Source organism: Trachypithecus francoisi, unplaced genomic scaffold, assembly GCF_009764315.1.
Source record: "Trachypithecus francoisi isolate TF-2019V2 unplaced genomic scaffold, Tfra_2.0 Lachesis_group1, whole genome shotgun sequence".
Taxonomy (NCBI): Eukaryota; Metazoa; Chordata; class Mammalia; order Primates; family Cercopithecidae; genus Trachypithecus; species Trachypithecus francoisi.
This window is the reverse complement of record NW_022681454.1, coordinates 24618541-24633838: the sequence shown is the minus strand read 5'-3', so window position 1 is coordinate 24633838 and position 15298 is coordinate 24618541. Positions and strand designations below refer to the sequence as shown.

At 40.4% G+C, this 15298-nt stretch overlaps 1 protein-coding gene and 1 long non-coding RNA gene across 5 annotated transcripts in view; one reads left to right on the top strand and one right to left on the bottom strand.

Moving 5' to 3' along the window:
- The window catches only part of ZCCHC4 (zinc finger CCHC-type containing 4), a 58491-nt gene that overhangs the window by 4203 nt on the left and 38990 nt on the right, over positions 1 to 15298 (bottom strand). For both annotated transcript variants that reach the window (XM_033213919.1, XM_033213920.1), the window contains 5 exons: positions 14766 to 14866; positions 3532 to 3653; positions 3209 to 3284; positions 996 to 1047; positions 334 to 478 (listed from right to left, as the gene is read on the bottom strand). In XM_033213919.1, coding sequence (XP_033069810.1) covers positions 334 to 478; positions 996 to 1047; positions 3209 to 3284; positions 3532 to 3653; positions 14766 to 14866 — 496 coding nt within the window. The remainder of the gene's footprint in view (positions 1 to 333; positions 479 to 995; positions 1048 to 3208; positions 3285 to 3531; positions 3654 to 14765; positions 14867 to 15298) is intronic.
- LOC117085227 overlaps positions 1 to 15298 on the top strand; it is a 39440-nt gene that overhangs the window by 10366 nt on the left and 13776 nt on the right. For 2 of the 3 annotated variants that reach the window (XR_004437881.1, XR_004437882.1), the window contains exon 3: positions 14200 to 14365. The exons of the other annotated variant lie outside the window; for it this stretch is intronic. This is a non-coding gene — a long non-coding RNA (uncharacterized LOC117085227). The remainder of the gene's footprint in view (positions 1 to 14199; positions 14366 to 15298) is intronic. 3 annotated transcript variants of the gene reach the window in all.

The following is a 15298-nucleotide window of genomic DNA, read 5'->3' as shown; positions in this document are numbered from 1 at the left end:
ACTTAAATATCATGTCCTTCAATAAAGCATGAACTGTCATGCCCTATAACTTTACACATGAGACGTAAAGCTAAGGAGAGGTAAAGTTAACCACTTTCTACCTCATATTTTGGTTATTTTCATGTCTAAGCTGTAGTACTGTAAGCTCTTTGAAAGCAAGCTCTTCGAATCATCTTTCTCTCCTCTCTCCATCCATCTATGCAACCAGTACATAATAGTGAAAGTGACAATTAACTTGGCACTTTAAGATCCTCCGAATGTTGCATGCTTTTATGGATTACCCTGTATAAAACACAGATGGAATACATTTTTCTAGTTAGGTATTCGACTGACTTGTTAGCTCTTTTAGATGTAGCAATGTTAGGACAAGTACTGCGTTTATGATCCAATTCACCACAAATAAAGCAGCCATCTTTGGGGCCCTCGCAAGAATGATCTGGAACAGCACAGTGATTGCAAATGCTACAGTGGATCCAGGCTGTAAAATAAAAATTAAGTTTTAAAAGAAGTTCATGTAACGTAATTTTTCATCGTATTAACTTTTAAGGTAGGATATATGAACAGTGTTTACTTGAAATATTGTGGCTAGTTTGCACAGCTAGTTTTAGTTTGGCTAAAGAGACCAGGGAGAAGAGGTTAGAATTCCACATAAACTAGCTAACTTCTTTCTGTTACATGCAACAAATTCAGCCCTTCTCCAGTAAGTTATGAGCTGACAGCTACTGTCACAATGGAGGCTGGATGAGTGACACAATGCCTTATTAAAATAAGTCAAACCAAACACCACACTGAAACAGGTTAGCAATCATCTCTCCTGCAAGGCAGAACAAGGCAGAACATACATGTTGATAACTATAAAATTAAAAAGCAAATAAATTACAAGTCTCTACCCTGATTATTTTTTCCCTTATAAATCCAATGAAAAATCCTACTTAGATGGAGAAAAACTCTAAAATGTGTTCATAGGATCTCAAACATTAAGTCTCAATACTTACAAGGCTTTACACACTTTTTACAGAGAAAGCAATGGTTCCATTTCCTGCCATCCTATCAAAAAAAAACAATTTTTAAATTATATTTAATTTGTTATTAAAAATCAAGTTCTACAATTAAAAATTAAAATGTCTTATTAAAATCTGTGTAAATTATTCATTCCTTATTTCTGCCTTTTCTGGGCTTCACAATTAAATACTTTGATTTTAATTTATGCATTTCTCCACTCAACTCAAATGCCTCCTTGATGGGCCTCAATTTCCTTAACTGTAAAACTAGGAGATTTATCTAAATGATCTTGAAAATCCACTCCAGTTCAAGCAACCCAATCTGCACAAAGAAGGACTCAAATGAAAATTTCAAGAGAATTAATGATTCATAATTTTATGTGTCTATACTGCATAATCCTTAATGAAATTCATATTTGAGAACTTTACATAATTTGGAAAGATAGATTATAGGTTAGTGTTTGATTAATTTTAAAACTATGAAATAAAAATATCTAGAAAAGTGCATAAAATATATCCAATTTAATGAGTATTGTAAAGTAAACACGGATAAAACCCACGAGGTCAAGAAAGAATATCACTAGCCCTCTGGAAACTGCCCCATACCCCTACTCAGTTACAGGATTCCTCCCGCCCCTCCAAATAACACCTCTTCAATTTGTGTGATTGTCATTTCCTAGCTCGTGCTTCCTTTTACCACCTTTGTGTGCATCTCTAAATAATAAGTTTGTTTTCCTCAACTTTAAACTATACAATCTGGGCATAATTTTTTTTAAATGAAGAATACACATCATGTCTCAACTAATAAAAACTAAATATAAACAATCAGATGTATTAACATTGTTAAAAACAAGTATAACCAGTAATACCATTCTATAATCATGAAAAATGTACTTTCTAATGTTTATATAAATGCAGCCTCTTCTTTATAGAATAATTTGTGCTTATGAGCCAAACTAAACTTCACATGCCCTTTCTGACCAGATTTAGTTAAAATAAACAAAACAACTTAAGGGTCACCCTGCCTTCCTAAAAAATTAGGTGGTTTATTTATAATTGCCAAAACTTGGAAACAACCAAGATGTCCGTCAGTAGGTGAATGAATAAACAAGTTGTGGTACATCAAAGGAATATCATTCAGAGCTAACAAAAAATGAGCTATCAAACCATGAAAAGACATGAAGGAACCTTCAATGCCTATTACTAAGTGAAAGAAGCCAATCTGAAAGGCTATATACTATATAATTCCAACTGTGTGACATTCTGGAAAAGGAAAAACTATAGAGGCAATAAAAAGATAGTGGTAGCCAGAGACACCCTTCAGGAAGAAGGATGAATAGAGAGAACACAAAAGATTTTTAGTGAAAACAGTGAAACCACTCTGTATGACACTGTAATGGTGAAAACATGTCATTATACATTTTTCATTACATTCCCACAGAATGTAAAACACCAAGAGTGAACCTAATGTCAACTATAGGCTCAGAGTGTTAATGATGTGTCAGTGCAGGTCCATCAGCTGTAACAAATGCACCCCTCTGGTGGAAGATGCTGACAGTTGGGGAGAATGTGCATCTGTCAGGACAGGGGACATATGGGGAATCTTTGTACCTTCTGCTCGATTTTGCTGTGAACCTAAAACTCCTCTAAAGAACCAAGTCTATTAAGAAATAATACCTAAATAAATAAATAGGTATGTCCCTTTGCAGTCCTTCATCTGTAAAAAATCAAGGAGTCACTGTACCTAATAAGGCTGTTGTGAGGATTAAATGAGTTCATCCATGTGAAGCTCTTAGGAAAGTGTCTGGCATATTAAAAGTGCACAGTACATGTTATTAACTATTTCACCAGAATGATGATGGTACCTAATAGGTCAGTGCCTTATTTGAAACACCATAATTTTTCCCTCAACATACACATAATTGAGCATGCATTTAATGCCTTATTTGAAACACTGATAATTTTAGCAGTCCCAAGTACCATTTGAAGATGAAGTCAAATGACTGTTGGTGATGATGAAGGCAGTTAAGTATTTTTAAAAGCTGTTGTACTCTATAATTTAAAATATTGTATTATAGCATAATTAATAAATGATAATACATATTAATACAAATCATATTAACAAAATAACATTTAAAGGGTAATAAAACTAGTAAGCTAAAAATGAAAATATTTAAATAAAAATACATTCTATAAGAACACCATACCTTGGATGTGCAAGAATTACAGTGCTCACAGTGTTGATTCTCTAAAGAAACATATCGTTGACACAGAGAGCAAAATCTACAGAGTAAAGGACAGAGAAATCAGCTGCATGCATTTATTGAGATTTACAGAGTAGATAAAACTTTTCAAAGCACTCATTACAAAAACTGAGTGCAATCTGAATTTAATTCAGTATCAAATTATGGACCTAATTTAAAAGTAATAAAAGAATAACATGATTCAACACTGAAAGCATTTGACTGATAGATATATGTAACTTTATTTTCAGTGACTTGTGTACTTCAAAGTTCCACTTTGATCTTACCTGTACCCTTCTTCAGTAGGAAGGATTATTTTGTTGGGCGGAATGTTGGTGAAAATACGCACGGGAGACTGTTTTCGACCTGTCTTTCCGTGTTTATAAAGTGCATGATTATCATAATCTACCTAGAAAGTTAAAAATTAAAGCAGAAAGAAAATTTACTCAAATTAGTCAACATTAAGATTCTTTAACCAATAAATGAACAAACTGATGCCAATATATGAGTTAAAGTATTTGTCATGCCAAGTGTCAGGTTCCAGTCTAAGCTGAGGACCGAGGGGAGTAGGTGGACCAGTGGTGGGTAGCTGGAATAACACTCAAGGATCATAGACAATTTCGACATGGCTTTTACTCTCTCTCTGGGCATAAGCAAGACTGGGCACAAGCCATGGGTGCAAGCTGGCCTGGGTGAAGGCTGTATGTACAGCGTTAGCAGGTAATTATACCTTTTACAGACAACAATGGCTCCAAGCCAAGCACGAGCGCATGTGGGTGATCACCTAATGAGCCTCACGTGGCATGGTTACATAACGTGTGGAGTTGTGCAACTGCACTCCAAACCTGCTAAGTCACGCTGTGCCAGAAAGCCGCCTCAGCCTACTCCTGACTAAAGCGCAGCCATCTCTCTTACACTCCACCCCCTAGGCCGAGGGTGTCCTCTGGGCAGGGACACGTGCCCATAGGGTGGAGCCCTGAATTCATAACACACAATACCACAGAAAGCAATAGCTCCAGGTTATGGCAGGCAACCACCTCATGGTGACATCACCCCAATGTTGCTTTATACATTAAGCCAGGTTTTTGTTCCCCTACCTTTAAAGGCATTGGGGCAGGCAACAACAGATTACCTTTTGTCCCCATACTTGGTCAGAGGAGGTCATCCTTCCTCCTAGAGGGTCTTGCCACATGGCCTGGCCCCACAGGGGCTGGTGACCAACTAGTCACCTTTGTAACTTCTAGGTAGTGAACCACAAGGTTAACCCTTGATAGACCACCCAGGTATCAGTACAGATTACCATAGGTGTCACCTCCTTGGTGATCACCATCCACAGTGCTCTAAGTTCAGCCCATTGGCTACTTTGCCCATGCCCAGTTCCAAACCATATAGTATCAGTACTAGGTTGGACTGCAACAGCAGTCCAGGCAGCAGTAGCACCTTGGCTAGACCCATCTGTGTATCATGCCCCCCATCAGGAATGGGGGGATGCCCTTCCTTAAACAGCAATGGCTCAAGGTGTAGGGTTGCGTCAGGCTATGCCTTAGGCCCCATGGCCTTATCTTGCATTAGGACTACAGGTCCCAAGACATCTTGCAACTAAGATGCTAAGGGACTTGTACTCAGCATACTCTGCTGCTCCAAGTAGGTGCCCCACTTTGCCAAAGGGGATGTCTGCGCTGTCTCAGTTTGGGAGGTTGTTATCCACCAACACACCCATCACACTATCAGGCAAGTCATACGCACAATGTCTGTAGCCTGTCCTGCCACGCTCTCGTGAATCTGAAGGGCAGCATATGAGTTACTAACTGCTTCTTTATCAATCAACAACGGGGCTCAGCTCCCTTCCACAGCTGGGACCAAAAGCCCACTGGTGTTCTCAAGTGCTCCATGCACTGATATTGGCCCCAGCCAAAACTATCTGTGGTCACATGTACATCCAGTTCAAATGGGCGCCCCTGTCAACGACCTATAGGGCTTATGCCTGCTAAATGGCCCACTTGGCTGCCAGGAAGGCGGTCTCAGCCGCACCATCTTAATTCTAGGCAAGGGGAGTGTTGCTGCTTCTAAATCTGCAAGAGAATCAGAGGTGGGCATAATATCATTAACAAGACCATGGCTAATGGTGGGGCTATGCAAAAAGCCCTGCGGCAACCTGTGAAAGTCCAATGTCATCCTCCCATGAAGGCAAACTGTTCCTGGCTCTCTGGAAAACAATGCATTAGCCAACTCCACTATATAGTGATACTATCCCAGTTCCATCAAGTCGTGTAAAATATCCAACCCCAGAATGTATCTGCGCTGGTGTCCACCAGCACCAGCACTTGCAGTACATTGGTGGGAGACCAGTGGATTGCTAATTTCACATGTGGCCTCCTCGGGAGGGGCACCTCGGCCAGTTCCCTCATCAAACAGAAGACTTTACACCCCCACCTGGCTGCAGCACAGTCTTTGGGCTGGAGTGCCAGGGTGGCACCAGGTCACGCAGAAACGTTCTTCTCCTGCTTGGGTATTTTCTAGAATTGTTGCTCTGGAAACAGCTGTCTCCACGAAGTTCACTGGGCTGCTTATCAATTTTCTCTTGCTCCACCCTAGCCAAAATCAAATCTATCCACATCTGTGAGCATGTCACTCACTGGGACCCCGTTTTCTCCCATTGGGGGCACCCCTGCAGGCGGGGCATCTTTCCCTTCTTTTTTTGAGACGGAGTCTCGCTCTGTCGCCCAGGCTGGAGTGCAGTGGCTGGATCTCAGCTCAATGCAAGCTCCGCCTCCCGGGTTCACGCCATTCTCCTGCCTCAGCCTCCCGAGTAGCTGGGACTACAGGCACCCGCCACCTCGCCCAGCTAGATTTTTTGTATTTTTTAGTAGAGACGGGGTTTCACCGTGTTCGCCAGGATGGTCTCGATCTCCTGACCTCGTGATCCGCCTGTCTCGGCCTCCCAAAGTGCTGGGATTCCAGGCTTGAGCCACCGCGCCCGGCCCATCTTTCCCTTCTTTATGGCACAGACCCCTCGATCCCGCCAACAGCCTCCTTGGTATCAGACCAGGTGGGGGTCTCTGGCCAAGACAACAGACCCAGGCCTGCATCCAGAGCAGCCCCTAATTCCTTTTCCAAGCTCTGTAGCCAGGCCTCCAGGCGCCCTGCCTGTGCCTGGAGGTCCCCATTCATGGCAGCTTCTAACTCTTTTTCTGAGTTGTGCAGCCAGGCCTCCAGGTGCCCCATCTGTACCTGGAGGGCCCTTACCTCTACTGCATCCCTCAGGGACTGGGTGTGTACTTCTTGTAGCACAGTCAAAAATGCCCATCCAACTCTGCTGGCAAAAGCTCATTCCTTCTCAGTGCTCTGCATTTCTAGCTGCTTCAGTGCCTTCTCCATGCTTGCAGGGGACCCATCTACCGCTGCCCAGGTTTCCACTGGAGCCCATTCAAGCAGTACAGCTGACACCGGGCACCAAAACCCATGTTGTGGCCACATGGCTGACCCAGAATCACCAGGGAATAAAGGCTCACTCTCCTCAGTATCCTGTTCATGATGTCAATTGTCACGCCAAGTGTCAGGTCTCAGCCCAAGCTGAGGACCAAGGGGAGTAGGTAGACCAGTGGCAGGTAACTGGAAAAACACTCGAATTGTAGACAGTTTCAACATGGCTTTACTCTCTCTCTGAGTGCAAGTGAGCCCGGGCATGAGCCAACCCAGGCACAGGCCATATGTACAGCGTTAGCAGGTTAATTATACCTTTTACAGACAATAGTGGCTCCAGGCCAAGCACGAGCTCACATGAGTGATCACCTAACACACCTGCAGTGTGGTTACATAACATGCAGAGTTGTGCACCTGCACTCCAAACCCGCTGAGTCATGCTGCACTGGAAAGCTGCCTTGACCTACTCCTGACTAAAGCACAACCATCTCCCTTATAGTATTTAACAAGAAATTCTTAAGAGCAAGAATTTACTTACAAACCAACAGCTTCTGTAGCAGTAAAATTTCATTATTAAAAAGATCTGTTATGGCAAATTTACATTGTCTAGTATTAAAGGAACAACTCTAAGCTTTTATCTAATACAACAGACTTTACAAGAAAGTCTATCATGTATTCAAGAACTTAGCTTTTGGCATTAAAAAATTCAGCCTTTGAAAATGTGTGCTCATTTGGTCAGGGCTTCCCATTTTGTGTGTGAAATTTGCTCTGTGTCATCTTATGTAAGAAGAGGTACTTAAAGTTGCTGTGAAGGTTAGATGAGATAATGTCTGTAAAACACTTGTTCAAGGCCTGGCATAAGGCAGAAAAATGGAGATGAAGACACAGGCTCACAATTATAGTTGTTCTCCCCACAGTGACTATTTCAAACATGTACCTCTCTCCTCAAGGTCCCTAACTCAACTTTTAGTTTCAGCAGATTATCTTGAAAGCAAACCAAAGTGAATAAGTATGACTTCTATTAGCCTCTTGCTTCAGTCTCCTCCTGCAACCTATTATCCACAAGCATTCTCAATTTGGTTTTAAGACTGCTATGAATCCACCTGGTCATTAAATCCATCTTTCTTTACATCAGTAGCTCTCAAAGTGTGGTGTCTGGATCAGCAATATCAGTGTCACCTGGGATCTCATTAGGAATGCACATTCTCACCTCACCTAGGGCCTAATAAATCAGAAACTCTGGGAGTAGGGCCTGGCAATCTGTGTTTTATCAAGTCCTCCTGGCACACTAAAGTTTAAGAACCACTGCTTTAGATTATCCACGAGAATACCATGAGGTTTTTTATGAGGTCAGTACAGGTAAGCCTGATATTCAAATAAGTTATGTACTGAATTGTTTCTATTATAAACAAGAATACGAAAGAACTTACAACAAAACTGGCTTATAAGCTAGCTATTTAATAAGTGAATCACAAAAATGTAAGAAATTGAGGACAAGGGAAAGAGAGGCCTTTAAGGGGAGACTCCCAGGCTTGTTCTCCAGCCCTGTCTAGTTTAAGGCTAAGCTTCAGCAGTGGGAAAAACTACGTACACTGTAGCACAGGATGAGGAGAGCCAAGGGACAGTGTGGAAAAGCCCCTAAGGGTTTCTGGCTGTCAGTATGGTGAGTCTGCAGTCCAGCATAAACTGTGTAAAAGCTGGCACGGACTCACAGTTGGCCTATTTGGAAGTACAGTACCACAACAAGGAAACTTTCAGGTCAGATCACATTTGAAGCCCCGTGTTCAGTCACTACATTTCAAGAGAGACGTTGATAAAACTAGTTCGTTTCTTTGAAAAATAATGGGAATGAACAGAATTTACAGCTTAACACACTGGGGATGTGTATCCAGAAAAGAGACGACTGGGAGGATCGGATAGCTATTCTCTAACTGAAGGGGTGTCATAGGGAATAGAAATTGGACTTATCCTTTATTGCTTCAGAGAACAGAACTAAGACCAATGGTTGGAAGTTAATGGGGAGCATATTTTATCTTCATATGAGAAAATTTTCTAACGATTAAAGCTATTAAATAAATTGCATTGCCTTCTAAGGCTGTAGGCCTCTGCTCACTGGAAGCATTCAAGTGAAGCTGGATGACGGCTGGTCATGAATTTAGTGGAGAGGATTATTACGTTGGGAAGTCAGCCTAGGTTACCTCTGTTTCTTTCCAACTTTGAAAACTCTATGAATATATGTTATCTATTAGAGGCTGGGATACAAAAATAGATTTTACTACAAAATCACCTTAAAATAGTACCGTAAGTCATTTTCTTTTAAAATCATTTAAATTCATAATGTTTCCCCTAATGCACTCCTCTGTGTACTCAATAAATATATGGTACCTTATTAAACCAACAAAGACATTTTGAACATTTATGAGTGTCATAAGAAAAAAATTCTTCCCAAGAGATTCATATGAAGCTTTTCAAATATTGGAGAATAATATTTTAGAAAGATTTCTAGTACATGGAATATTCTATGCAACAAACTAGATAGCAGATGGAAGAGAGGGAAAAAAAAGAACAATTTCTTTATGGTTACCCAAGGAGTCAGAGAATGTATGTGTCAGGAAGGTGGTTGATTGCTTGATTTTGCATAACCTAATTGAGATTATTATTATTTTTAAATGCGGGTTTGTTGTGCTAATTAACTATAAACATATGGTATGTAAAATGCATGCTGCTACAGTAAATTAACGTACCTCTAACATACATCCATATTTCATAGCTTCAGCCACACAAATAAACCTCCTATGGAAGTGCTGTAAAGCAAACACAATTTTGCAAATTGCCTATCACTAGTAGTAGAGCTGATACACCATTTTCCCATCATTATCCCTGACATTTCACTCACAATGATGATGAGAGGCATTTTCAAATAGAAAATTTCTCTCATGGAACTGATTAATGTGATGAAGTACTGTATAGAAATGAGGGAAAGCACAAAATCTCTGCAATTCCTAATTTTTAATTTTATCTATACGCAAATGTCTTCTGTAACATGAGACTGAAACTAGTTAAATGGAGACCAAGACATCCAAGTCAACATTTATTTTGTGCCTACTATGTTCCAGGTATCAGGTCAGGAAAGAAAGATTAAATAAGACAGAGTACTTGCATTTCCGTAACTCCCTAAGGATTGTCTTCTATTGTCAGCACACACAAAAGGTCCCCAGTACCTTCTTCTGCTCCAGCAACCAGCTTCTACCACAGCAGTAAAGTCTATCGTAATCCCCATATCCCATTACCTCTTATTTAAAAGTAACATGTGGACATCTTATACCCCTTTTTACTTCAAACCCACTACATGTTTTATGTTTATTATAGATTAAATTTTAGGAATTTTGGTAGCCATCTTTTAATTTGCAATAATTTTCCAGAAATTGCTGCCAAAATATCTTCATTTCTGACTGTGAAACTAATCTTGAAAAACACAGTGTCCTAACAGGCTGATGTTTAAAAAGGATAGCTTTGACAAAAGCAAAGAGCTATACTTTTAACACCCCAGACAAGTGTCCCATATTAAGTACAGACAAGAGACAACAGAATGTCCCAGGTGGAAAGGAGGTGAGATCATCTAATTCAGACACAAAAAATTCAGGACATGAACACCACCACTCCCTGACCCCACCCCCATGGCGGACACCACTAATCACATTACTGTTTGCTACTGAACCTGGTATTCTCAACAAAGTCTCCAGAAAATCACTAGCAATTTATCAGGCTTAGTACCAAAAGAGAAACTTAACTGCCATCTCTTTTCTGGTTCAATCATTTTATTTTATAGGTAAGGAAACAGAACCTGGAGAGATAAAGTGACTTCTCCCAAGATTAAGTAGCCTCTAAAAGGCAGTGCCAGGACTCAGACTTCTGACTCAAAATCAGAGTTTCCTTTCATCATCACATCCTTCCTTTCTAATCTGTTGTTAATAGAACTCTTGGTTTTCTAGGTCTTGGATGACTGTTTTATTCTGTATTCATCAAGTGTTTGATCACTGAAGAGTCTACATAATTTATGTTTTATGAAGATTTGCAGCATTTCTGCCTTCCTCTTACCTGGGAAGTATTTCCAAAAAAATAGATTTAGTGATTTGGGGATTTTTACTGCATTGTGGTTTGAGGGCTTATAATCATCTCAGGTGATGTCCCCCCTAACCACCCACCAAAAGAAAAGGCCTAATCAAGGTCTATGGGAAAAGATCTGTGAAGGAGGAGAGGGGACTCAAAGTTTTCATTCAATGAAGGCTAATATAAAAGAAAAAAAGTACCACAAAATGAAGTTAGGCCAGGCATGGTGGCTCACACTTGTAATCCCAGCACTTTGGGAGGCTGAGGTGAAAGGATTGCTTGAGCCCAGGAGTTTGAGACCAGCCTGGGCAACATAGAGAGACCCCATCTCTATTTAAAATAATTTTTTTTGCTCATGCCTGTAATCCCAGCACTTTGGGAGGCCGAGGCGGGCAGATCACGAGGTCAGGAGATCAAGACCATCCTGGCTAACATAGTGAAACCCCGTCTCTACTAAAAACAAAAAAAATACAAAAAAATTAGCCAGGCATGGTGGCAGGCGCCTGTAGTCCCAGCTACTCAGGAGGCTGAGGCAGGAGAATGGCGAGAACCCGGGAGGCGGAGCTTGAAGTGAGCCGAGATCGTGCCACTGCACTCCAGCCTGGGTGACAGAGCGAGACTCCGTCTCAAAAACAAGAAACAACAACAAAAAAAATTTAATGAAGTTAAAGTAACATAAAAAAAAGAGGAAAGCAAAATGCTCAGAAAGGAGTAATAGGTCCAGAGAAATTTTCAAAAACTAGAAAAATTGTCCAAGAACGTACATCAAATAATGTTTATAAATAAATACATGAGGAGATATGGCAAAATCAGTTTCTCCAACATAAGCATGTAATCACAGTACTGTTCTTCCCTTTAGCAGGAATCAGGAAAAACAAATTTGCTTTGTTTTAGATTTTATTCTCATTTTTCTTTCCAAAGGTTGGCTTTCTTTTTATTGAGAAGACTGCTTTTTAGCCTGTCAGACACATATGACCTAATCAGAACCTTTCTTCATCAATACACTTAAGTGTATAATTATTGTCCACACTTGGACCTTGCAACTATTTCTCAAAACCATAACCCTAATATTTCCAGAAGTTCTTTCCTAGTAACACAGACTGCCTAACAAGTGATGGCTGGTTACTCCAAAGTTGCCTCTCTCATCTGCTGTATTCTGGATCTGTCTTCTTTTGCCCTCTCACCATTTCAAACTCTTGTCCATAGTGGGGGGGGCGGGGGATGGGACTCCTCTCTAAATATGGATACAACAGTTTTCTAAGGGCATGAATTATTAGATTGGTGCAAAAGTAATTGTGGTTTTTGCCTTTTTTTTTTTTTTTTTTTAGTGGCAAAATTACTTTTGCACCAACTTATACAATTATGCAGTTTTAATTTCTCAGGTTTTTTTTTTTTTGAGGCGGAGTCTCGCTCTGTTGCCCGGACTGGAGTGCAGTGGCCGGATCTCAGCTCACTGCAAGCTCCGCCTCCCGGGTTTACGCCATTCTCCTGCCTCAGCCTCCCGAGTAGCTGGGACTACAGGCGCCCGCCATCTCGCCCAGCTAGTTTTTGTATTTTTAGTAGAGACGGGGTTTCACCGTGTTCGCCAGGATGGTCTCGATCTCCTGACCTCGCGATCCGCCCGTCTCGGCCTCCCAAAGTGCTGGGATTACAGGCTTGAGCCACCGCGCCCGGCCTATTTCTCAGATTTAACGAAAAAGGACCTGAGGAAGAGTTTTACCCCTACCTTGGGACTATCTGAATGATGACAGTGACAGTGATGGTGATGACAATGCCGACAGCAAGAACCTAAACTTAATACTTGCTGTGTGTTAAGGATAGGGCTAAGCCTTTCCATGCATTATTTCATAAAATCCTTAAGACCTTAAGAGACAGATATATTATTGCCATACTCATTTAACAGGTAAGATAAGCTTCAGAGGGGTTAAGTAAGTGCCAGCACCGGATTAAAACTCCAATCCTTTTTGACTCCAGGATTCATGCTTTTTCACTCAATTATCCATTTGACATACACATTAGGTGGGCATGTTGACACATGCCTGTAGTCCCAGCTACTCAGGAGGCTAAGGCAGAAGAATCACTTGAACCTGGGAGGCAGAGGTTGCCAAAGGCAATGAAATGAAATGAAATGAAATGAAAACTAGAACCTGTTTACGCAGTTAATATTTTTAGAATATGTCAGCTATCTCTGTGTTGCAAATGTCTATATTAGAAGCATCCCTCAGACAAGAAACAGGAAACCTGATGCCCCAAAAAGGAGTTAAATGAGCTCTCAGAAAACTTACGATATAAATTTTGCCCAAAGCAGAGCTCAAGAAGTCAAGTTTAAAATGGCTTGTGCTACACACTTTTAGAACAAAACCTGTTAATACTACTTAATAGCCATAAAAAAAACCATTATATTTGATAAAGTAATCTCAGTTTTGGAAATCTATTTTAAGCAAGTTACATAAAACATGAAAAAACTATACGCATAAAAGGTGTTTATAGCAGTGTTATTTATAGTACCTTAAAAGGTAAAAACAACCTATAGTCCAAAGAGAAGGGAATAATAAATAGCCTGCATATGAAATAATTTAGTTATTAAAGCATAAAGATTGGGTAGCTATATTTAAAAATGTATACTTATAAGACATAGTGAAGAAAGCAGAATTCAAAATTGCCTTCTATGATTACAAACCTGTAAAAAGTACTTTTAAAAAAAAGATTGAAAGTGAACACTTTGAAAGTATAGTGTCTGCTGTTTGAGAGGAATCACAGAGTCTTTTACCCTCATTTTTGGTAACAGTTTCTTTCAGAATTTTAAAATAATTTTCATAATGGTATATACCTTCAAGATTAGAAAGATTAGAACCAAGTGCTAGCTTGCAACAGCAAGTGAAGACATTTACGGCTAAAACTCTGCCTTAATCAGAGGCTAGTCGATTATTCAGAAAACTCAAATAGAAACCTCTTACAAAAAGAGGCAGCAGGCTGGGTGCAATGGCTCACGCCTGTAATCCAACACTTTAAGAGGCTGAGGCAGGCAGATCATTTGAGGCCATGAGTTCAAGACCAGCCTGGCCAACATGGCAAAACCCTGTCTCTACTAAAAATACAGGGAAAAAACATTAGGTGAGCATGTTGACACACGCCTGTAGTCCCAGCTACTCAGGAGGCTAAGGCAGAAGAATCACTTGAACCTGGGAGGCAGAGGTTGCAGTGAGACGAGATTGCACCACTGCACTCCAGCCTGGAGTCTGTCTCAAAAAAAAAAAAAAAGAGGAAGCAGTACCTGCCTGAAGACCATACACGGTGATGGCAACAACAGGATTAACTTCAAACACAAGGGAAAAAAAATACAGGAAAGTGGAATTTAAAGCAGAATGAACTTAAAAGACCAGGTGGAGCTACTGTGGACACAAGCCTCATTCTCATTTCAGGCATGGGGAAAATTCCATAGGCATCGCTGTGGAGGCGGAGGTCTACTCCAGTAACTTCTTCCCAGAATCCACACATTCACACAGAGCCATCTCTGCCTTCTCCGACATTCCTGACATCCCAAGAGTGGCGCGGTCAAGTATGCACGGCATTTCACCAACTGGAAAGGTGATTTTCTCTACCCTCTGAACAGAGGAAACCAACATTCATAATGATGAACCTGGGGGGCTGCACAATCTCCTAGTGATGATGAAAGATTAAATCAGCCGCTCTAAAACCTGGCACACTGAGAATCACCCAAGGAGCTTGGTGAGATATTTTTTCTTGGGGCTTTGTCCTCTAATTTTGATTGTGTGGGTTTATTTTGGTACTCAATCTGTATTTTCAACATGCACTCTAGGGATTACAGACATTGAGGAACCACTGGACTAAGCTACATATGGTAAAATTTTAGTGTTTAATACAGTTCATTGTATTTTAATTTACTAAAATCAATGAATAGTCTTATACCTATATAAGTAGAATCTCCATTCCCCAACCATGCCAGAAAACAGAATCTGTACTCTACCTGGTAATCCAGCATCCGGAAGCTTGGAAAAAACTGACAAATTCGGGATTCAAAAAAATAGGGGAAAATCCAGAAAATGGGTAGTTCTTTGTGACTGTCATCTAATGGATCACAAAAAGGGAAAAATAATAGTAAATTAAAGAAAAAAATAGAAGGTTACAATAGAAAAACTTCTGCTAGCATGAGAAATTGCAATGATTCAACACATTTAAATCTCATACAAAAACAGAAAATGTTTACCAGAGTGCCATTTCAAACCTGACTATTCCCAAAGGTCAGTGGAAATATTCCTTTATATCGAAATATAGCTACTAAGAGTATGTAAAAGTAACCCATATGTATATTACTATTGTCTAGGTAAGGCAAAGATGTTACCTAAAAAGTTGAAAATAGAAAAGGAGTGTCACTTTTGAGGCACAAAGGTAGTCATGACGTAGTGGAAGGACCTCTGGACTAGAAGGCAGTAAGTAGGCCTTGGGTGTGAATCCCAGCTCTGCCACAACTCTTTATCTTAGTTTTCAGGGATTAATCAA